At 46.8% G+C, this 24,991-nt stretch overlaps 2 protein-coding genes across 9 annotated transcripts in view; one reads left to right on the forward strand and one right to left on the reverse strand.

The window, feature by feature from the left end:
• The window catches only part of HPGD (15-hydroxyprostaglandin dehydrogenase), a 287,193-nt gene that overhangs the window by 1,078 nt on the left and 261,124 nt on the right, over positions 1-24,991 (forward strand). The gene's annotated exons all lie outside the window — the stretch shown is intronic.
• LOC117357151 (tigger transposable element-derived protein 1-like) lies at positions 14,812-16,368 on the reverse strand. The gene has a single exon (XM_033937545.1). The coding sequence runs from the start codon at positions 16,297-16,299 to the stop codon at positions 14,812-14,814; it is 1,488 nt and encodes a 495-aa protein (XP_033793436.1). The 5' UTR covers positions 16,300-16,368.

Below are 24,991 nucleotides of genomic sequence, written 5' to 3' on the forward strand. Positions count from 1 at the left end.
TCCTCCCCACAACCAGCCGGGAGAGGAGACTTGTCGTCACAATCGGCAGCATCAGGGCCCTCTCCAGCAGCAAAGCGTGGGTGCACACCTCTCTACAAAACGGCTGTACCCTGCAAATCTATCTCCTAACTTGGAAGACTTGCCTCCCAACCCTGGATACTCTATCCATGGACCCACTGACAAAATTGATAAGTATTTGCATGTACCTCTATTCTGCAAGTCTACCCAGCTGACTGAAAATCTAATAACTACTTGCATGATCAGCTAATTTTGCATGCTTAGCCTACCGAAGAGATGAGCGTGCGAGCCCCGCTCCGCCCCTCCCCCGAGACAGGGAAAACATAATCACCAGCATCCTACTCGCCGACTCGCACACTATCCTCAAGTGAGCAATACTAGAGTCCCAATTCAATAAGAACGAGTGGTAAGGAACCTCCCTCACACAAACGAACCAACCCAACAAAAACAAAAGGTAAAGAACCACCTCTCATACAAACGTCACCCACATAATAGCAATGGCAACCAGCACAGTTAGGCTCATACTGATCCTCTTACTGCTCTTCCTGCTCCTAACAAACTGGAAAATAGCAGGTTACCACATATCCCCAATCCCAACGGTGACTGCAGTTTATAGAATAATCCAACCATCCAGGAAACCTCTCTCCCCCAGAAATCTGATATCCTGCCCATCGGCCACCCACAAAAGCATCCCCCACATTGTAAGGTTTGAAGTGTGTGTCCCCCCCAATGTGTGGTTGGTGGGGTTACGTGAGAGGTGCCCTTACACACGCCAGGTCCCGGGTTCGCTTCCTTCACAGAAGATTCACCAGGAAGCAGTAGCGTACTAAGGGGGGGGGGGGCGGTCCGCCCCGGGTGCAAGTCCTGAGGGGGGTGCTCCCGGCCTTGCCATTCAGTCCCCCCACCCCCGAAGGACCGCTCGCCCCCTGGCCTCCTTGCACCACCTATGAAGCAGCCCGCAGCGGGATCGCGATGTCAGCGATCACTGAGCTGCTTCGGCGCTACTTCCTGCGGTCCCGTCCTCTGACGTCAGAGGAGGGGCGGGACCACGGCGGAGGAAGCAGCTCCAAAGCAGCGCAGGGATCGCTGATATCGCGATCCCGCTGCGGGCTGCTTCATAGGTGGTGCAGGGAGGCCAGGGGGGCGAGCGGTCCTTCGGGGTGGGGCGGGCAGGCAGGCAGGCCTTCAAGGGGGAGGGGGGTGACAGACAGGCAGGCAGGCCTTCAAGGGGGGGACAGGCAGATCTTCAAAGGGGAGACAGGCAGGCAGGCCTTCAAGGGGGGGACAGGCAGATCTCCAAAGGGGAGACAGGCAGGCAGGCCTTCAAAGGGGGGACAGGCCTTCAAGGGGGGAACAGGCAGGCAGGCTTTCAAGGGAGGGACAGGCCTTCAAGGGGGGGGCAGGCAGGCAGGCTTTCAAGGGAGGGACAGGCCTTCAAGGGGGAGAACAGGCAGGCCTTCAAGGGGGGGAACAGGCCTTCGGGGGGTGCAGGCCTTCAAGGGGGGAACAGGCCTTCGAGGGGATCAGGCAGGCAGGCCTTCAAAGGGGGGGACAGGCAGGCAGGCCTTCAATGGGGGGGGTGCAGGCCTTCAGGGGGGGTGCAAGCCTTCGGGGGGGAGTGCAGGCCTTCAGGGGTGGGATGCAGATCTTTAAGGGGGGGCAGGCCTTCAGGGAGGGGGGCCCTGGTGTAGAAATACACAGAGGGAATGGGGGGGGGGGGTTCAAAGAGACGCGCATATGCCGGACTTTAGGTGGGAAGAAATAATGGGTCTGAAAATAGAGAAGAGGGAGAGAGATGATGGACCATGGTTTTTAGAGAGGGAAGGAACAGAAAGGGAGAGAAGTTGGACACAAGGGATGGTGTGGAGGGGGGGATAGAGATACTGGATAGGAGGGTAGTTGGGAAAAAAAAGGGAGAGATGGTGGACCCTGGGGTGGTGGGGAAGAAGGGAGAGATGCTGGATGAAAGGGTAGTTAAGAAAAGATGGATCTGTGGAGGGAGACGAAAAAAGGATAGATGCCAGACCTCCTGGGGAGGGAAGGGAAACGGGGAGGACAGAGATGGCAGATGGATGGTTAGCAAGAAGGAAGAAGGAGACTGTGGCAAGCAAGTTATCAGAAGACAACCAGAGCCTTGGACCAACAAGATTTGAAAAATAACCAGACAACAAAAGGTAGAAAAACTAATTTAATTTTCTGTTTTGTGATTACAATATGTCAGATTTGAAATGTGTATCCTGCCAGAGCTGGTGTTAGACCGCAAACGTGAGCTAGGATTTAACAGAGAGGAAAAGTCCTTTTTGTTTCTTTATTTTATTTACACCACAGCGCCAGTGTGGTTAGGAGAAGCCAAAGGGGGGTGAAAAAGCTATAAAATAAACCCACCATGATGTTTGAAAAAAACCAAAAACCCAATTGGGCAGGAAAGTTGAATCAAAAAAACAATTCAATAGGCTGAATCGAATCAAAATTTTTTTTTTTTTTCTTCTTGAATCGGGCAGCACTAGTTTGCGCTACTGTCTTAGACTTTAGGACCTGGGATTGGAGAGAGATGGCATCCTCAGTACTTTATAATGCAAGTGAAACGAGGCTTTGGTCAGACTTTTGAAGGGTCTGCAGAAGAAAAATATTGTATAGGTCGGGGACATGAGACAGCAGGAAATGGGAACTTTTCTTCCTTCTATTTTTGTGAATGGCAAGGCTGAGGATGTCGGAGAGTTCAGTTAAAATATGTGCTTTATAAGAAAATATAATAATGTGTTTTATAAAGTTTATAAGCATTGCTGGCCTACCCGGTGAGGTGTTCCTAATGGTGGTGGTGGTGGCGTGTCAATGTGTTGAGAGGAAGAGGTGGTCTGGGAAATTCTGCTGAGCAAACTCCGGGCCCATTTCCACCCCCCAGTTAGTCCACTCCACTCAACTGGTTCACACACTGAGTGGGTCTTTGGGTGTTGTGCCTAGGTAATTGTTTTGGGATCTCTTCCAGTGGTTTGTCAGTATCTCCTTGTGGTCCAAGGAAGGAAACTTTGTTAACCTTAGTATTGACCTTTAGAATATGTTTGTAACAGCGCTGCTTGTGTGGCATTAGGCTATGTAGTGATCGAAAGAAAAAACCAGACCTTTGCACATTTTTGCAATATATGGTGGGTGTATGAGGAGATTCACATTTCCTGCACAGCTAAGTCCTTGTGAAGTTACCTTGTTCTTTCTGTATTTGACATCTAGCAAGGTCTCTGTTTGGAAGGAAAGATCTAAGCTTAAAAATGAAGTGGCCAGAAATTATGGTAAAAGTGGGTGCCCAAAGTAAGAACCTCTGGAGTATCGGGGTACTGGCTATGTTTCCTATCCCTGTCGTTCTGAGGTCCCTTTTGGGAGGGGGGTTCGGTCCATCCGGCTTGCAGCCCGAAGATTCCGTGGTCTGGATAAATCACAGGAAGTGTTTCATGCACAGTCATTTCCTCCTTACAGCTGCATTGAAAAAGCTGCAGGCAGGTACCAATTCCTATGGGAGAATTAGGGGTGGGTCAGAACCTGGGGTTAGGGTTTAGGTCTCCCACATCCAAAAGCCCTATTTCTGTTTTTGCACTTAAACTGCTTGTGGAGACTGCCTATTTTTTTTCATGATTTTTACTGGTGATGGCCATCTTGGATTTCAAACTATCTTTTTTTTTTTTTCTCTCCAACAATCTTTATATGCCTAAACACTTTCCCCTCCCCCCTTCCCCCGAACAAAAATTTTTCTCCCAGTCAACTGACATAGAATTCTCAGGGGATGAGGATGTGAATTCATGTAGAATTTGTGACAAGTTACTGGTGGAAGAACGTCCATGTACTGCGTGCCGTAATGTACACGAGGGAGGGATGGAGCATTGGGATTATCCTCATCCTCAAGGGCTAGTGAACTGCTATGAGTCTGGGATATAAGCAAAAAAAATCACCCACTACCTTTCTTTTTCAATGCTGATGCAAAGCAGAGGTGTGTGTGTGTGTGTGTGTGTGTGTGTGTGTGTGGCATCTAGAGATCCCGTGAGACTTCATTTACTTCCCTTGTACCAGTCTCCTCCCCAGAATTTGTAAATCTTATGTAGAGGGCCTTTCTGACACATCCAGAATGGGGTGCAGCCTGCAGGTGCGCAGACTTCAACCTGGGGCGTATCTTCTCCCCCAGTATTAGCAAGCTAGCCCCTGGATCCAATGACCTTTTGGATCTCGATGAGCATGATGGCATGTCAGACTTTATGCCTCCTTTTGTCCCAGGATTCTGATTCAGTTCTGGATGAGCCAAGTTCCCTGTTTGAGCCCCGCAGCTGTGAGTTCTCCCTGGCTCTGGACTAAAGGGATGATCCTAGTGTTTGCTACCTTTTCAGGTCGGATTCTGTCCACCACTTTTTATGATGCAGTGTTGGAGTTTAAGCTGGAAGCACAGCCCTCCACTTCCAAATACACATTCTTGAGTGGCATTAATAACTAGACCTCCTTTTTTCATATCATGGAACAGTGGGAGATCTGGAGGGGCCATTGCAGGTTGCTAAGGCCATGGCTAGACTTTATTACATTACATTAGTGATTTCTATTCCGCCATTACCTTGCGGTTCAAGGCGGATTACATCCAAACTAAAACAAGAATTACATTTCAACTTTGAAGTAATAGATTAAACGATGAGATAAAATGTTAAGGGAGAATATCCCATGGCACCTGAGTTCCAGTAGCTCTTTGCCCAGCCGAAGGTGGATTTGGTGGTCGCTCAGGTCACTAAGTGTATTCATGATCAGAGAAATTGCATTTAGGAGTTTATAACATGTTGCTATGCTAGCTCCATGGGGGAGGAGGATGAGGGGGTGGTGTTATATATAGTGATTCCATATCTATTTTGACAGGGAAGGGAATCGGGCAGTTCAGAAAATGTGTACTATCTTGGAAAAACCTGTTTCTTTTTCATTTCTTGAGGATCCCTTCTATTAGTCCAGATATTTTCTCTGTGAGTATGCTAATATCAGATATGATCAGGGTTCCAAAATATGGAAATAGATTGGCTTGGTATTGGGTTTTTCAGCTGAAACTGTAGAAGCTTTGGAGATATTCTGATGTCATTTTTTTCAGGTGCTTTTTCAGGTGTGTTGGGTCCTAGTTAAATTTCTTGTAATATGTTTTATTTGAGAGTTGTCAATATCTCTGTTTCTTTATGCCCATAATCACTGGAGCCCCTCTTTTGCAGGGATGTGTCATTCTCTTTTTCAGTTTCTACTGGGAGCATAGGTAGAACTGGGAATATGAAAAAGAAAAAATTTAATCATGTAACACCACTTCTAAAGGAAAAACATTGGCTATCAGTAAACTATAGAATCACTTACAAAATAGCACCATTCGCATAAAATACTTATAAACAAAGCCCCTACATTCTTAGAAAGATATTTAATACCATACGCCCCCATAAAATCTTTTAAGATCTGAAGATAAATCTTTACTAGTAGTTCCTTCATTAAAATTAATATATTCTGGGAGAGATATGATCTTTATCCCAGGACAAGCAGGCAGCATATTCTTTACGCATGGGTGACGTCACCGACGGAGCCCACGGTACGGACCTTTTTACTAGAAAGTTCTAGTTGGCCGCACCGCGCGTGCGCGAGTGCCTTCCCGCCCGACGGAGGAGTGCGTGGTCCCCAGTTTCTTCGTTTCCGCGGAGCGAAGAAGACATGTGTTTTTCAACGTCGTTGAAATACTCCTTTTGCCTTCCCGCTCGCGTTCTTTTTTTGATTTTTTCACCTTCGGGTGCTTTTTTCTTTCTATTACAAAAAAAAAAAATTTCTTTCTTTTGCTTTATTTTTCGTTCCTGCCCCGGCGGGGCCTGTTAGCACGATCCAGGCCTCGGGGTTTGATTTTGCGGAGGCCGTGTTCCCATTCATGCCCCCGCAGCCCGGTTTTAAGAAGTGCCAGCGGTGTGCACGCCCGATCTCCCTCACTGACCCACACAACTGGTGCTTACAGTGCTTGGGACCGGATCATCGGGCGGATTCCTGCACCCGCTGTGCCACTCTTAAAAAACGCACTTTGAAGAATCGTCAAATCCAACAAAATCTACTTTTCGGCACCGGCCCGACTATGGATTCGACCTCTTCATCTGCGGCACCGTCGAAATCGACACCGACCACTTCGACACCGCCTGAGTCGACATCGGCGCCCCCGGCGCCAGGTAAGCCGGCTAAGAAGCCTTCCACCCTTGAGCGCCCTCCCACTTCGGGGACGACACCAGTCCTTTCGGCTCCACGCCGAGCCAAAAAACGCTCCACTCCGATTTCGGTGAGTGCCTCGTCATCGGCCCCCCTCATCGCCGGAGTGTAGAGCGGCACCCATGGAACCAAAGAAGAAAAAAGTGGTTCCGGTGCCTCCCCTGGATGACCGCATTGCGGCCATCCTCCAGGACAAGTTGCAGGAACAACTCCACAAGCAACTTAAGCAGCTCTTACCCTCTATCTTGGCACCGCTGCTCTCGGTACCAGACCGGCCCGAGCCCCATACCGTCCAACCGGTATCCACTCCCTCGGTACCTATGGACTCCTCCATGCCCATTCTCTCGGCACCGCATCTCCATTCCCATGCCGAGGCTATGGCCTTGACGACGACCGATCCTCCTCGGGACCGGGCAGGGCACCGGTCTCCTCACGACTCTGACCGGCACCGTACTTCTCGGGACCGAGACAGACACAGGTCTACATCACCCGGTAACGTCTCGGTACGCTCAGGCAAATCTTTGTCTAAAACTCACCATGCCGAGCCTTCCACTCCAGTCTCTCGACACGCACATACCGATGTCAGAGACCCGGACCTATGGGAACAATCCCCTACCGGTACCGAGGAGGATGCATCGTCGTCGGATGAAGAGCCTTCGGCACCCGATACCGCATCTAAACCTGAACAATCTTCCTTCTCTAAATTCCTCAGGGAGTTGTCGGGTGCTTTGTCTTTGCCTCTAGAATCTGACTCTAAGAAGTCACAAGCTTTCCTGGAGGCATTAGATTTCGATCAACCTCCCAAAGAGTTCCTAAAGTTGCCCGTGCATGATATCTTACGGGAAACCTTTTATAAAAATTGGGAGAACCCGCTGACTGTTCCTGGGGCCCCCCGTAAATTGGACAGCCTCTGTAGGGTTATACCAATTCCAGGATTTGATAAACCCCAACTCCCTCATGAGTCTCTCCTGGTGGAGTCCACTTTAAAAAAGACTCAGGGCTCCAGTGTCTATGCCTCCACCCCTCCTGGCAGAGAGGGCAAAACTATGGACAAGTTTGGCAAGCGGCTCTATCAGAATGCCATGCTTGCCAACAGGGCAAACAACTACTCGTTCCATTTTTCATTCTACCTCAAACATCTGGTAATGCAACTCTCCGCCATGCAAAAGTACATGCCAGAGCATAAGGTTCCACTTTTCCAACAGCACGTCTCTAGCCTGCTTCAACTAAGAAAATTTATGGTGCGCTCTATCTATGACTCTTTTGAGCTCACCTCCCGTGCATCTGCCATCGCCGTGGCCATGCGCCGCCTGGCCTGGCTCAGGGTCTCTGATCTGGACGTCAACCATCAAGACCGATTAGCCAACGCCCCATGTCTTGGTGATGAATTATTCGGAGAGTCCCTGGATACTACCACACAAAAACTCTCTGCCCATGAGACCAGATGGGACACTCTCATAAAACCTAAGAAAAAGGCTCCACCTGCTCGTCCTTACAGGCCACAAACCTCCTATCAACGCAGGTTCTCCGCTAGGCCGCTCAATCCACCTCCACAGCAACCTAGGCGGGCCCGCCAACACCAGCACACCCAGGCTCGTGCCCAGTCTAATCAACCGGCCAAGGCTCTTCCTCCTGCCAAACCATCTCAGCCCTTTTGACTCCTCTCTCCAGGGCTTAGCCAGTCTTCCACCCTCATTGCCTCTTCCTCAGCCGATCGGAGGCAGGCTTCACATCTTCATCAGCCGTTGGGAGGTCATCACATCGGACCAGTGGGTCCTAAACATCATCCGCCACGGCTACTCTCTCAACTTCCAGACTCTTCCACCAGACAATCCTCCCGTAGAGTCTGCTTCTCTTTCAACTCAAACCCCCCTCCTCCTGAGGGAGGTCCAATCCCTCCTTCTACTCAATGCCATCGAAGAAGTACCTCTGGAACAAAGGGGCCGGGGATTCTACTCCCGTTACTTTCTAGTTCCAAAAAAGACAGGAGACCTACGTCCCATTCTCGACCTCCGGGACCTCAACAAGTGCCTCGTCAAGGAGAAGTTCAGAATGCTCTCCCTTGCCACGCTGTACCCTCATCTCTCTCGGAACGACTGGCTATGTTCCCTGGACCTCAAGGAGGCCTACACTCACATCCCAATCAATCCATCCTCACGTCGCTACCTACGATTCCAGGTGCACCATCGCCATTATCAGTACAAGGTGCTACCTTTTGGCCTGGCATCATCTCCCAGAGTGTTCACCAAATGCCTCATTGTGGCGGCGGCCTTCCTCAGGTCTCACAACCTCCAGGTGTTTCCCTACTTGGACGATTGGTTAGTGAAAGCACCTACGTCTCCACTTGTGCTACAAGCCACTCATCATACCATCTCTCTCCTCCATCTTCTGGGGTTCGAGATCAACTACCCCAAGTCGCATCTGCTTCCCACACAGCGACTTCAGTTCATCGGAGCGGTTCTCGACACCACACTAATGAGGGCGTTTCTTCCCTCCGATCGTCAGCGAACTCTGCTACGCCTGTGTCGTCAGGTGCTCCTTCATCACTCCATTTCTGCCAGACAAATGATGGTCCTCCTGGGCCACATGGCCTCGACGGTACATGTGCTTCCCCTGGCACGACTCCACCTCAGAACACCTCAATGGACTCTGGCCAACCAGTGGTCACAGACCTCGAATCTTCTTTCTCATCCCATCTCTGTGACATCGTCTCTTCAGCGATCTCTACAATGGTGGTTGGACTCCTCAAATCTTTCCAGGGGCCTTCTTTTTCATCTGCCCCCGCATTCCATGATCATCACCACGGATGCCTCCCCTTATGCATGGGGAGCTCACCTGGGAGACCTACGCACCCAAGGTCTTTGGACCCCGCAGGAGCGTCTCCATCACATCAATTTCCTGGAACTACGAGCCATGTTCTATGCTCTCAAGGCCTTCCAGCACCTTCTTTGCCCTCAGGTTCTGCTTCTGTGCACGGACAACCAAGTTGCCATGTACTACATCAACAAACAGGGCGGCACCGGATCTCGCCTCCTTTGTCAGGAGGCTCTTCGCATTTGGACCTGGGCCACGGCCCGCAGTCTCTTCCTCAAGGCTGTCTACATCCAGGGCGAACAGAACTCCCTGGCCGACAATCTCAGCCGCATCCTTCAACCTCACGAGTGGACTTTGGATCCTCCCACGCTCCACTCCATCTTTGCTCGCTGGGGCACTCCGCAGATGGACCTATTCGCAGCTCCTCACAACCATCAGCTGCCCCAGTTCTGCTCCAGACTCTTCTCTCCTCATCGTCTGGCCCCGGATGCATTCCTTCTCGACTGGACGGATCGGTTCCTCTATGCCTTTCCTCCTCTACCTCTGATGTTGCGGACTTTATCCAAACTCCGCAGGGACGGAGCCACCATGATCCTCATAGCTCCCCGGTGGCCTCGTCAACACTGGTTCTCCCTTCTACTTCAACTCAGCTCCAGGGAGCCCATTCCTCTACCTGTGTTTCCTACTCTACTTACACAGCAACATCAGTCTCTACTACATCCCAATCTGTCTTCCCTCCACCTGACAGCTTGGTTTCTCTCGGGCTGACCTCTTCAGGAAATCTGTCTCAGCCTGTCCGTCTCATTTTGGACGCCTCCAGGAAGCCGGCCACCCTCCAATGTTACCATCAGAAGTGGACCAGGTTCTCCTCTTGGTGCCTCCGTCATCATCACAATCCCACCTCCTTAGCGGTGGAAACTGTTCTGGACTACTTACTCTCCCTGTCCAACGCAGGCCTCAAGTCTACCTCAATCAGAGTCCATCTCAGTGCCATCACGGCATTCCATGAGCCTGTCCTAGGAAAACCTCTCACGGCTCACCCTCTGGTTTCCCGATTCATGAGGGGCCTCTTCAACGTCAAACCACCTCTGAAGCCTCCTCCGGTCGTCTGGGACCTGAATGTGGTTTTGTCTGCCCTCATGAAACCTCCCTTTGAGCCTCTTGCCACAACTTCGCTCAAATTTCTGACATGGAAGGTTCTTTTCCTCATTGCCATCACCTCTGCCAGGAGGGTTAGTGAGCTTCATGCACTGGTTGCCGATCCACCGTTCACTATTTTTCACCATGACAAGGTGGTTCTGCGCACCCATCCAAAGTTCCTTCCAAAGGTGGTCTCAGCCTTTCACCTCAACCAGTCCATTGTTTTGCCTGTGTTCTTCCCGAAGCCTCATTCACATCCCGGAGAACAGGCATTGCACAGTCTTGACTGCAAGCGTGCCCTGGCTTACTATCTCGATCGTACAAGGGCTCACCGCTTGTCCCCTCAGCTCTTCCTGACCTTCGACCCGAATCGTTTGGGTCGACCGGTCTCTAAACGGACGCTATCCAACTGGCTTGCAGCTTGCATCGCGTTCTGTTATGCTCGGGCCGGTCTGTCACTAGACGGTGCTGTCACGGCCCACAGGGTAAGAGCTATGGCCGCTTCTGTTGCTTTCCTCCGTTCCACACCCATTGAGGAAATCTGCAAGGCGGCCACCTGGTCCTCAGTTCACACATTCACTACTCACTACTGTCTGGATGCTTTCTCCAGACGGGATGGGCACTTCGGCCAATCTGTACTTCAGAATTTATTTTCCTAATGGCCAACCATCCCTCCTCCCTCTTTGTTAGCTTGGAGGTCACCCATGCGTAAAGAATATGCTGCCTGCTTGTCCTGGGATAAAGCACAGTTACTTACCGTAACAGGTGTTATCCAGGGACAGCAGGCAGATATTCTTACGTCCCACCCTCCTCCCCGGGTTGGCTTCTTAGCTGGCTTATACTAACTGGGGACCACGCACTCCTCCGTCGGGCGGGAAGGCACTCGCGCACGCGCGGTGCGGCCAACTAGAACTTTCTAGTAAAAAGGTCCGTACCGTGGGCTCCGTCGGTGACGTCACCCATGCGTAAAGAATATCTGCCTGCTGTCCCTGGATAACACCTGTTACGGTAAGTAACTGTGCTTTTCCGTCACAGCCCCTCAAATTTGAAATTCACTTCCACTCAGTATAAGAGAAGAAAAATTACTGAACAAGTTTAAAAGTCTCCTAAAGAGTTGGCTATTTAAGGACGCTTTCTAATAGATTTATTCTAAGCTACATTAGACGAGGAAGATAATCCAGTAAAATTAAGCAGGTATTTTGTTAACCAAGCTTTTGTGTCTTTGGACCTTCCTCTCTTTTTATTTTTTATTATTTTTTTTTAGAATTGTATTTAAGTCAATTGCTGTGGCCTCCTATCTCCTTAAATGTATTACTGTATTTAGTATTGAATGTTATGTTAACTTGTTTGTTATTTTAACTTAACTTTTAACTTATGTAAATCGCATTGGATTTGGAATATGCGAGTAAATCAAAGAAATTAAATAAACTTGAAACTTAAACTTGAAACTTGATCTCTTAGTAATTCATCCTCCTGGAGTAGTGGCTGTAGATCTCTTAAGATTCTTCTCAGTTTTTTCAACTCTAGATTGTATGTTGCTTCAAGGAGTGCTCTCTGTGTGATTTTTCTTTGTTTCGAGGGGAGAGCCAGTCTTCTTGGGGGACATGTTTTGGGGTTGTATCTGTTTTGTTTGAAGGGTTAAGTCAGGATTTGAGTGTTTGGTCTTTTCAGACAGAGCAGATGCAGTGTGGCTTGGCTGTGTATAATGGATTTTTTTTGTATAAGAAGGGTGGAAGCTAGAATTGTGGAGGTAACTGCATCTGTCAGTTGGTTTCTTGTATATAGATGTTTTTATGTCACCATTGTTGATGGAGACTGTGGTGTCTAGAAAGCTGACTGTTTTCTGCGGAGTAATCCCGTTTTGAATTTGATTGATTAGTATTAACTGAAAGAACTATAAAATTGTTTGAGAGTCTCTTCTCCTTTAGCCCAAATCATAAAAATGGCAATATACTGGTAGTAATTTTAGGGGTTTAATTTCAGTGTTCTTCCCAGAAATTTTTTCCAGCCGGGTGGCATGAAAAAGTAGCCTGGTGGGGTGGGACGGGAAATTTGGTGGTGGGGAAAATTAAATGTGTACTATTTTTATTAATTAATTATCATTAATTATTTTCCAACCTTTTTTAAGGTTCAACACTTGTGCCAGAATATTTTTATTAAATTTAAAAAGTATCCAATTCAGGATCCTGCAATCCTAACAAAAATTTTAAATAACAATTGTTATGACATAAACCAAGCACCACAAGTATTGTCGCTGTCAGAAAGAAAAGTGAAAACAATGAAAAAAAAATATGTGAAACCTAATGAAGAAAAAGAAAAAAATATTCCTCGTCATCAACAGCAGATGAATTCAGAAACTAGTAGGATTACATCCATCAAGTTTCAGCTTTGAAGGTACACCTGGGCCCTCCCAGCGTCCCTACCTCACCCTCTTCAAGTTAACACCTGGAAACCTCCCAGGTCCCTTACTCTACTAAATGTGGTGCCTTCTGGACTACAGGGGTTCCTCACAGCTCCTGGATTTTACGGTGGATTTTGAAAGATATTTCATTGGCTTAGGCCTCAGAGGAGAAATGTTCCTGTGGCTTTAGGCCTCAGTGGAGAAATATTCCTGTGGCTTTAGGCCTCAGTGGAAAAGAAATGCTCCCGTGTCTTTAGGCCTCAGTGGAGGAGAAACATTCCTGTGGCTTAGGCCTTAGTGGAGGAGAAATGTTCCTGTGGCTTTAGGCCTCAGTGGAAGAGAAATGTTCTTGTGGTTTTAGGCCTCAGTGGAGGAGAAATGTTCCTGTGGCTTTAGGCCTCAGTGGAGGAGAAATGTTCCCGTGGTTTTAGGCCTCAGTGGAGGAGAAATGTGCCTGTGGCTTTAGGCCTCAGTGGAGGAGAAATGTTCCTGTGGCTTTAAACCTCAGTGGAAGAGAAATGTTCCTTTGATTTTAGGCCTCAGTGAAGGAGAAATGTTCCTGTAGCTTTAGGCCTCAGTGGGGGAGAAAGGTTCCTGCGGCTTTAGGCCTCAGGGGAGAAAGGTTCCTGCGGCTCAGGCCTCAGTTGAGCTGCGGGATGGGGGCTGTACAGTGCCATTTTGGGGGGGCAACACCTGGCTCTCAGGTCCCTTCCCCCCTCCCCCTTTGAAGAACCTGGCTACCTAAGTTCCATCAGCTCACTTGTTCTGTGGGCGCAGGGCTACAAAAGTCGTCATTCTCTTTGGAGAGGTGCCAGTGGGAGGAGTTTGTTACTACTTTGTCGCGTAGGACAACCGAGGCTGCTTCAGCCATAGTCGCGCGCGGACAGCAACAGGCCCTTTGGGTGGTCAGCCAAGGCCCTTCACTCCTGCCACGAAAGAGGGGGGTGTCACTGCAGTTGCCGGTGCCACGGCTGTCGGTCTTTCTCCTCTTGGAGGAAGGATACCGCCTCCGGCAGTGATTCCTTTGCCCTCACTATTCAGCAGGCCCTAGCTGAGGTTGGCCTTGGCTGGGGCGCCATTTCACTGGCAGCCTAGTGTACCTTGTTTAATCCTGGCCAGCTGACATCTGGGGCTAGGCTAGTTATGCGCTAGCTGCAGCTCTTTCTTTCTAGATCAGAGTTTTTTTCTTTCCACTCCTTCTGGGTCATTCATGTGGAGGAGTGGGCTAAAAGTTGGATCAGATTTCTCAGTGTCTGATGTTGTTGCTGTATCTATTTGGGAGCTCTGGGAAAGGCACTTGTCACTTCGGGGCCCAGGTACAGTTTTGTTGTATTGCTTCTCCTCTGGCATTCTTCTTGACTTTGGTCAACAGTTTGCCTCTTGAGGGAGCTGTATAGATTTGTGCTTCAGAGGCCTTCAGTTAGAGGAGGAGTCTTCCCTTGTCCCGTTTCCAGGCTTGATGCCCTAGACCCTTGCGAGGAAAAGGTCTGGTCTGCGGTGGTGCTCATGGGTTTTGACATCAGCTAAGGACCATTGCCAGGCATGATGGTTCCATTCCACAGGAGGATATTTGGGGGTCTGTCGGATATGATGGGAGGCTGCTTTGCACTCATTCTATTCGTGGGATGTAGCTGTGTTTTCCACAGCATGGTGTTCTCAGGCAAGGATGGCTCCTTTTCACATAGGCTAGGGAGGGTAGCCTCTTTATGATCATAAGAACATAAGAAATGCCTCTGCTGGGTCAGACCCGAGGTCCATCGTGCCCAGCAGTCCGCTCACGCGGTGGCCCAACAGGTCCAGGACCTGTGCAGTAATCCTCTATCTATACCCCTCTATCCCCTTTTCCAGTAGGAAATTGTCCAATCCCTTCTTAAACCCCAGTACCGTACTCTGCCCTATAACATCCTCTGGAAGCGCATTCCAGGTGTCCACCACACGTTGGGTAAAAAAGAACTTCCTAGTACAGTGGTGCCTCACACAACGAACTTAATTGGTTCCAGGAGCAAGTTTGTTATGCGAAAAGTTTGTTATGTGAAACGCGTTTTCCCATAACAATACATGTTAAAAAAAATAATTCGTTCTGTAGCATAAAATATGCTAAGATGACATAAAAAAAGATAAATTTTTTGTTATTATTTTTATTTAGATACATCTAAAAACATAATTGTTTTTTAAAACAACACACATTTTTTAAATTTAAAGACAGACTAAGTAGAGTCTACCGAATCTTGCACATCTTTATCCATTTTCTGCTTTTTGGCCAATGGTTTCATGAAAAACCTGTCCAAAGTCGTTTGTTTTTCTCTTTTCTCCAACATCTGCCGGAAATAACGGACAAGAGTATCGGAGTAAAGATCGTTGATCCTGTTTGCTTCAGCTGAATCAGGATAGTGGGCATTGGTAAACTCCTGAACTGCTTTCCATTTGACCAGGATGTTCTTGATGTCAGCACTTGGGATTGGTTGATTGTTTGATTGTTGCTCCTCGTCATCAGATGACGCTTCCCTTTGAGCATTGTCCTGTTGCTGGACCAGAAGTGCTTGGAGCTCTTCAGTTGTCAGCTCTTCTTCGTGTTCCTCAATAAGCTCCTCTACATCCTCTTCCTCTACCTCTAATTCCAACCTTTGGGCCACTGTGATGAGGTCCTTCACCACTTCTGTGTCATCAACTACTGCTTCTTCCTGGGTCCACGAAGGCACAAGCATCTTCCAAGCAGAAATTAGGGTCCTTTGTGACACTTCTTCCCAGGCCTTCTTTATAAGTCGTATTGCCATAAGGACATCAAATTTCTCCTTCCAAAACTTTCGGACAGTCATATTGTCTCCACCAAACTCGCATTCTTCAAACACCTTTTTAAAGAGGGCTCTAGTGTAGAGTTTTTTAAAGTTCGCAATAACTTGCTGATCCATTGGCTGAATAATGGATGTGGTGTTTGGTGGCAAATACTGCACCTTGATAAAAGGATAATTTTCCTGCAATATTTCCTCTAGGTCTTTTGGGTGAGCAGGGGCATTGTCAAGTATCAGAAGGGCTTTGAGCGGCAGTTCTTTTTCCAGCAAGAATTTCTTCACGGCAGGAGCAAAGATTTCCAGAATCCATTCGTTGAAGATAACTTGGGTCACCCAGGCTTTTTGATTGGACTTCCAATGGACGGGCAGTTTGGACTTAATAACGTTATTTTTCTTGAAAATTCTTGGATTTTCAGAGTGATAAACCAATAGAGGTTTGATCTTGAGGTCTCCGCTGGCATTAGACGAAAACATAAGGGTAAGTCTGTCCTTCATGGCTTTGTGTCCTGGCAATTTCTTCTCCTCTTTTGTAATGAAGGTTCTGCTCGGCATTCTTTTCCAGAAAAGACCCGTTTCATCGGCATTGAACACTTGTTGTGGGCAGTATCCTTCATCCTTAATACATTTTTGAAAGTTAATAGAGAACTTTTCTGCTTCTTTCTTGTCAGCACTGCCAGCCTCACCATGCATAGTAACGCTGTGGATTCCACACCTTTTCTTAAATCTAAAAAACCACCCCCTGCTGGCTTTGAATTCTTCTTCATTAGCTTGACTGCTGCTACTTCCAGGGACGTTTTTCTTTAGATCGTCATAAATTCTCTTGGCTTTGTGACAGATAATATCTTGGGTTGTTACGTCACCTTTCACCTGCCTGTCCTTAATCCAAATTGCTAATAGCCTCTCCATTTCCTCGTGGATTGAAGACCTATGTTTTTCATGAAATAGTTTTGATACTCCTTTGGCTACTTTGGCTGATTTGATTGCATCCTTATTTGTCAAAATGGTGAAAATGGTGGATTTGCTGAGGCCAAACTCTTTGACGAGGTCACATTGTTTTACCCCACATTCACTCCTTCTAATTATTTCCCGTTTAATTTCAACAGAAATCACCTTCCTGCTTTTTTTAGAAGCCATGATATATAAAAAATATTGAGTTTATCTTAAAAGGACGACTGTATACAGTGAGAGAGGGCAGAGTCTCAGCGGCAAAAACTGGGACTTAACTGTTTATTTTTTTTTTTTTTTGTATGAATGGGAGGGAAGGGAGAATATTTTATTATGAAATCAAATTATGAGCTCAGAAATCAAGGACAACTTTGCTGTTTCTCTCTCCCTTGTCCAAGAAGCTCAAATTCTCAGGTTGTAAAGGGGTCTGGATGTTCAGTTTCCTGCCTTTACTGTCTTTGTCCACAATTTCCAGTCGCAGTGTTGGGGCTTTCTTTGATTCTAGCCCCAGAGGCTCATAGGCTGTCTTTGGTCCCCAGGGCTCATAGGCTGCAGCTAACTGGTTCACAACCCGGCGTTCAACCTCATGTTTTTTGGATCGGGCTCCATAGTGCAAATTGTAGCCATCTGCTAACATGCTTCCCAATCCCACACATTTTTTTTTTCTAGCATCGGGGAAGCGGCGAGAGTAGCTCCGCCCCCCCCAACGCATCAGCAGTAGGCGCCGGGCCCCTGCGAGCCGACGGTCCGCCACTGCACAGGGAGCCAGGCGGAGAGAGGGCAGTTAAGCGCAGTGCCTGCGCGGAAGGATGCAGCTCGGGCGACTTCGTTGTGTGAAACGAAGTTCGTTGTACGGATCAAGACATAAAGTTCGTTGTGCGCAGCGTTCGCTGTGCGAGGCGTCCGTTATGCGAGGCACCACTGTATTTGTTTTGAATCTGTCTCCTATCAACTTTTCCAAGTGCCCTCTTATTCTTTTATTTTTTGAAAGTTTGAAGAATCTGTCCCTCTCTACTCTCTCTATGCCCTTCATGATCTTATAAGTCTCTATCATATCCCCTCTAAGTCTCCTCTTCTCCAGGGAAAAGAGACCCAGCTTCTCCAATCTTTCAGCGTATGACAGGTTTTCCATCCCTTTTATCAGACGTGTCGCTCTCCTCTGAACCCTCTCGACTAATGCTATATCCTTCTTTAGGTACGGCAACCAATATTGGACGCAGTACTCCAAATGCGGGCGCACCATTGCCCGATACAACGGCAGGATAACTTCTTTCGTTCTGGCTGTAATACCCTTTTTGATTATACCAAGCATTCTATTTGCTCTCTTAGCGGCCGCTGCACACTGTGTCATCGGCTTCATTGTCATGTCCACCATTACCCCCAAGTACCTTTCCTGGGTACTCTTATTCAATAACATCCCTCCCATTGTATAGTCGTATCTCGAGTTTCTGCTCCCCACATGCAATACCTTACATTTCTCAACGTTGAACTTCATCTGCCATCTCGTCGCCCATTCTTCTAGTTTATTCAAGTCTCTCTGCAATTCTTCGCAGTCCTCTTTAGTCTGAGCTCCATTAAATAGTTTGGTGTCGTCCGCAAATTTTATTATCTCACACTTCGTCCCTGTTTCTAGATCATTTATAAAGATATTAAATAGCATTGGCCCGAGCACCGAGCCCTGCGGGACACCACTCGTGACCCTCCTCCAGTCGGAGTAGTGACCCTTCACTCCTACCCTTTGTTTTCTACCCTCCAACCAGTTTCTGATCCATCTATGCACGTCTCCTTCCACCCCATGGTTCTTCAGTTCCCAGAGTAGACGTTCATGGGGCACCTTGTCAAAGGCTTTTTGGAAATCTAGATATATGATGTCTATGGGATCTCCTTTGTCCATCCGTCTGTTAATCCCTTCAAAGAAGTGCAATAAGTTCGTTAGGCACGATCTTCCCTTGCAGAAACCATGTTGGCTGGTTAACAGGAGCTCATTTTTTTCAAAATGTTCATCAATGTTTTCTTTTATCAGTGCTTCCGCCATTTTCCCCGGAATCGAAGTCAGGCTCACCGGCCTGTAGTTTCCCGGGTCACCTCTTGATCCCTTTTTAAAGATGGGCGTAACGTTGGCTATCTTCCAATCCTCCGGGATCACGCCTGTTTTCAGAGATAAGTCGCAAATTTGCTGCAGTAGTTCCGCTATCTCCTCCTTTAATTCCTTCAGAACCCTTGGACGTATCCTGTCCGGACCCGGGGATTTGTCAGTTTTTAGTCTTTCTATCTGCCTGCGGACGTCCTCAAGGCTCACTTCCATGGATGTTAATTTTTCTGCTTGACTTCCGTTGAAGAATTGGTCAGGTTCTGGTATGTTGGACGTGTTTTCGTTTGTAAATACAGACGAGAAGAACATGTTAAGCCTTTCTGCCACTACCTTCTCCTCCTTCACCACTCCCTTCCTGTCTCCGTCGTCCAGCGGTCCAACCTCCTCACTAGCTGGCTGCTTCCCTTTAACATATCTAAAGAATGGTTTGAAATTTCTAGCTTCCCTGGCTAGCCTCTCCTCATACTCTCTTTTGGCTTTCCGAACCACACGGTGACATTCTTTTTGATACTTCCTGTGCTCTTTCCAGTTCCCCTCAGTTTTGTCTTTTTTCCATTTCTTGAATGAATTTTTCTTATTGCCTATCGCTTCCTTAACTATTTTGGTTATCCACGCCGGGTCTTTTGTTCGATTTTTTTTTGCACCCCTTCCTGAATTTGGGGATATACAGATTTTGCGCCTCGTTCACCATGTCCTTGAAGAAGGACCAGGCATGATTAACCGTTTGCCATTTTTTGGAAGTGTTCTTAAGTTTCTTCCTTACCATTTCCCTCATTGCTTCGTAGTTTCCTTTCCTGAAGTTAAAAGTTGTCGCTATGGTTCTCTTTCCTTTCGGTATTCCTACCTCAACCTTGAACTTGATCATGTTATGATCGCTGTTTCCCAACGGTCCCACTACCTCTATTTCCTTTGCAGGTCCCCTTAACCCATTTAGGATTAGATCCAGGGTGGCATTTTCTCTCGTCGGTTCTCTAACAAGCTGCTCCATGAAGCAATCTTGTGTAGTTTCCAGGAATTCGGTCTCCCTAGCGCATTTCGAGCTTCCAAGACCCCAGTCTATCCCGGGATAGTTGAAGTCTCCCATAATAACCGTGTTGCCGCTTTTGCATTCTCGCTTCATCTCGGCTTCCATTTCCTCATCGATATCTCTGATTTGCCCGGGTGGACGATAATATAGGTCCATCTTTATTTCAGGCCCTTTCCTTCCCGGTATTTTAACCCATAGCGATTCCAGCTTGTTGGTCGTCTCTGCTGTGTCCATTCTTGCGGATTGTATGCTTTCTTTTATGTATAGGGCTATTCCACCTCCTTTTTGTCCTGACCTGTCCTGGCGATAGAGCTTGTATCCCGGCAGTGCTGTATCCCATTTGCTTTCCTCATTCCACCATGTTTCAGAAATTCCAATGATGTCGCTGTCTTCTGCATTGGCCACGGCTTCTAGTTCCCCCATTTGCTTCTTAGGCTCCTTGCATTAGCATATATGCACTTTAGTTCCTGGTATTTTGTTATCCTCCTTTCCTTTCCCTGTGCTTCGGTCTTTATTTTCTTCTCTTTGGCTGCAAACATTCTAACCTCTTCTTCTGGGTTAGTCGATTCCTGAAATTTGTCCCTTTTTTCTTCCCAGCCTTTTTTCCCCTCAGTATCTTCACGGGATACCGTCTTCCGAATCATCGACGCTTGGTCAACTGTCAGCTTTCCCCTTCTTCTTAGTTTAAAGCCTGTTCTATTCCTCTCTTGACGTTGTTTGCTAGGAGTCTAGTTCCCGCCGCGCTCAGGTGCAGTCCATCTCTCCTGTAGAGCTTGCTCTTGCCCCAAAACGCCGTCCAGTTCCTCACGAAGTGGAATCCTTCATCCTCACACCATCTCCTCATCCACGCATTTATTGATTGTAGTTCCTCTTGCCTTTTCACGTCTGCCCTCGGTACCGGTAGGATCTCTGAGAACGCTATCTTCTGGGCCCTCATCCTCAGCTTCCTTCCCAGAGTCTTGAACTGTTCTATCAGCGTGCTTCATGGGTAACATACTCTCTGTAATGTAGAATCTCCTTGGACTCGTGCTACAGGGCAGGATTTGGGGGTGAGGGATTTCCCGTTCGCTTCATTATTTCCCTCCCTACGTTTGGACTGCTTTGATACATCCCACTAGCCTCTGGATTCATCTGCTGTGACTAAAGGAAAGAAAATTATCAGGTAAGGACATAATTTTACCTTCAAAGCCAACTTGCATATGCAGAAGGTGTCTTCAGTTAAATATTTATTCTTCTTTTTTTCCTAGAGGCCCAGTTGTCTGCAGCTTTCCCATAATCAAAGTCCTCAGGATCTGGGCCCTCCAAGGAGATCAGCATGAGATTATTTAGCGTGCTTTGATTCATGCGATTTCTCAAACATGACGATCCTTTTAAGGGCAGAAAACCCCCTTTCATATTCAGCTGTGCTCACTGGGATCACTAGCCCAATATGAGCTAGTTTGGCTAAATTTGGAAACGACTCTGAGCTCTGATGTTGTTGCCATATTTAGTAAAATTTGTTTTGGACTGAAGTCTTTGTATGATTGACTTCTGATTTTTGATTCAACTGTCCATTCTTGCCTGCTACTTTCATATTTTAAAATTGGAGGGCTACCATTTTTGGAGTAATGAGCAAAAAGAATTTCAGCAGACTCACTTGAATCGTGAGTTTCTGCATTGAAAACTTTTGAAAAGCTGGAAATAATTGGCATATCAGGGAAATCTTGCATCTAGGTGCTTGACAACTGTCTCTAGGTATTTATCATATATTGCAATTTTGAATGCCATTACATCACTCTGTGTATAGACAATGTGGAGATCTGACCATTCTTCTGCCAACAAAGATGAAGGCTTTGAAAATACCTCCCAGGAGTGTCTTTCAACTGCATGATGGACAATTTTGTGGCGAGCAAAATTGGGTCAATTTCGGTAATATTGACATCTTGTCTTTGCCAAGCCTTAGATAAGTTGGACAACAAAGGTAATACATCTGAAAGCATCATCAGAGAGGAAACAAAATTATACGTTTTAATACATCTGCTTAATCCTTCAGCTGTGATGTCATTTCGTTCAGTGGCATCTCTTTCCAGCGCAGATATGACACTCATCATGCACTGCAGAGGCATGAGACAGCCATCTAGTGTCACTGGCCATTTTCAGCTTAATCTGGGGAATGTTGAGAATATTTTGCATTTCTATTAAACCAGCCATCCTAACTGAAGAATTTTGGAAGAAATAGAACAGCTGCCTTAAGATGTCATTCAGTTTTGTTAAATATGGTATGGCAGCTGCTGCTTGGGCACTTGCAAGGGCCAATCGATGGTTTACACAGTGGCAGTTGACCAAGAGTCCAGATGTTTTATCTTTAAGCAGTTTTGCCACACCTTTCTGTTTCCCAATCATAACAGCTGCTCCATCTGACCCTAGTCCAACCAGATTAGCAGTTTTCAAGCCTAGTATGTCCATAGTCTCACTCAGTGTGTTGGTTATAGTCTCCGCTTTGCCATCACTCATATTGCGGGTTGATACAAAACTAATTTTGACCTGTTTAGTGACCTGGCAAACATATTTAATGTAAATAATTAATTGCTTTACAACTGAGATGTCTGTGGTTTCATCACACAGAATACTGAAAAAATTTTCAGCGTACATATTTTCAGTATGTTAGACTTTATTTCTGATGCTAAGACATCCAGCAGCTCTTGCATTATTCTTTCTGAGGTGTAATGTGCATTTTTACCAACATTGAGATGTTGTAAAAAGGAACAACCCATTTCTTTACAATGTTCCAACAGCTTTTCAAACAACGTTGTATGTGGTAACTCATTTTTTGCCAACCAATACATGGATCTTAAAGCTCCCACAAAGGCATCTCTCTGTAAGTTATTTAAGATAGATACAGATCTTTCAATTTGACCGATTCCAGTTTGCTCTAGTACACGCTTTCCTAAAAGATCAGAAGAAGACTCAATGTGTGTTTTACTTTTTTCATGGTCCAGCAAGCTTTCTTTTCAAATTCTTGTGCATGGCACATTTACGGTACCCAAGGTAACTCCCTCCTTGGGAGGTGTTTGTTTGAATATTTCATGCACAATGAGCACCACATACCATTTTCTTTGACCATTAGCCAAGCAAACTCTTTAAACCATTGTTTGTTTATGCCGGATAAGCGGTGCTTAGATTTATCAATTGGCAGAGTGAGTGCTGAAAAGATTTCCCCTGATGGACCAGCCTCTGCAATGCCTTTGTCTGAAATTTTCACATCAGCAGTTGACACTGCACCTTCATTGGTTTGTGGCGTTTCTTTTCTGAAATAACTTAGCAATGTTGTTTTCTGAACACTTTTTTTACTCATGTTGGTAAAATGAAAAGTACTTATGAATAAGATTTTTGAGTGGTAACGTGGGAGCCTATTACACCATGGCAGGGCAAGATATGAACAAAAAAAAATGGCAGATGTACCAGTGAGTGCTACAAGGATTTTTATTTTTTGCTCGTCTGGGCTTAACCTGCCCCAAACACTCTGTGATGAAAGAAGAGGGAAAGGCACAGCCAAGTCTGGCCCTAGACTTTTTTTTCCCCCTTTCTGGAGGACCTACTGCTATTAAATATTTTTATAGCGTTCTCAGATGCAGCAGATTTACACAGAGTCACAAAGAGGGAAAAGCACAGCCAAGTCTGGCCCTGGACTCTTTTCCCCCCCCCCCCCCCTTTCTGGAGGACCTTCTGCTATTAAATATTTCTATAGCATTCTCAGATGCAGCAGCATTACACAGAATCACAAAGAGCGTGGGCGAAAATGTTTTAATAGGTCGATGTTAAAACACTATGCAAATTACCCTTCCCTGCTCACGGTGATGGAGTAGGGGCGGGGAAGAGGTAATCTGCATAGCGTGCCAAGGCGTTGGACCAATCGAAATACAACCCTTTGGCGTGCTATGCAAACTACCCCTTCCCCGCCCGTACTCCACCGTGAGCAGTGGCGTGATTCATGGAAAATCCTTTGGTCGCTAATGCTGGTTGTTCTGCTCATGCTCAGTTAGACCTGATCTGAGCATGTGTGGAAGAACAGGCATTATCCGAAGTTTGCGTGCTGAATTAAATGCTGCTGAAGATGTGGTTCAGGCAGGAAAGGTCTGTTCACCTTCAAGTACGGGTTGCAGGCAAACCGGAAGAAACAGGCGCTTGACAATTCATGCGCGAACCACCGCCGAGTCGCGAGTCCAATCCCAGAACCGGTCCGGCGCAGTCTCTGCAGCTGCAAAATGACAGCCGGGCGCTCACTTAAAGTAGCTGGGCGATGCGCCTGGCTGAAACAAGTTAGGGAGAACACTGGTTCACATATATTTAAGAATGTCTGTCTCCTCCTGTTCTGTGCCCATAGCAGTGGCCATGATTTGCAGATAAATATCATTGTTGAAACAGAAATGGGTGTGAGTTAGAATGAACTTGATTAATTTTGGAATAGGTTCTGGTGTGCATTAATAGTCTAGGATTGATGCTTTTTTAAAAAGGAATTTATCACATACAGGTATGCCATCTGTATAGGGAATGTTGCTATATAGTAATTCTACATCCATTTTGACCACAAAGGTACCTGGTGGTAGCTGCTTGATGTTTTTATTTTGTTCAGGAAATCTATGGTGTCTTGTATGAAGCTTGTTTTGTGCATTAAGAGCCACGGTCTATACATGGTACTCAAAAAATCAGCATGACTAGAGTAGCACTTAGCGTGATTATATAAAAGATAGATGCACCTTATAGAATCGTACCAGTGCATGTTAAGATTCTAACTTTCAGGCTCACTCATTTAGGACAAGGAAAGACAAGTCTAAACCGGTGTCAGGTCAAAAGCGCGCCGGGATAAAGGCGCGCGCAGACAATTGAGCGCAGCTCGGAGGTGCGCGCCGCACAAAGTTACTGTTTTTATGGCTCCGAAGGGGGGGCGTGGGGGGAACCCCCCCACTTTACTTAATAGAGATCGCGCCGCGTTGTGGGGGCGTTGTGGGGGTGTGGGAGGTTCTAACCCCCCACATTTTAATGAAAACTTCACTTTTTCCCTGTTTTTAGGGAAAAAGTTAAGTTTACAGTAAAATGTGGAGGGTTACAACCCCCCCAAACCCCCCACAACGCCGGCGCAATCTCTATTAAGTAAACTGGGGGGGCTCTCCAACAAAACCCCCCGTCGGAGCCCCTAAAAACTGTAATTTTCTTCAGTGCGCGCCTCCGTCTTGCGCTCAGTTGTCGGCGCGCGCCTTTGTCTTTCGCCGAGTTGTCTATGAACCGTCTAAACCTACACCTAACTTGTGCATGCACCAGGCATATTCTATAACAGTGCTCCCTTTTCAGATTTCCACAATAGAACTGGTACATAGCACTTTATAGAATATACCTACCAAGTTGGGCAGGTAATTTCTAATTATTGCTAATTAGCATCAATTATGAGGTATTAATTATTGACACCAGTTAAGCTTGTTAAACAAATTGGGTACACAAATTGGCTGTACACACCAATTTGTGCACACAACTTAAAGCACCATGTTCAGAATTTAGGG

Source organism: Geotrypetes seraphini, chromosome 1, assembly GCF_902459505.1.
Source record: "Geotrypetes seraphini chromosome 1, aGeoSer1.1, whole genome shotgun sequence".
Taxonomy (NCBI): Eukaryota; Metazoa; Chordata; class Amphibia; order Gymnophiona; family Dermophiidae; genus Geotrypetes; species Geotrypetes seraphini.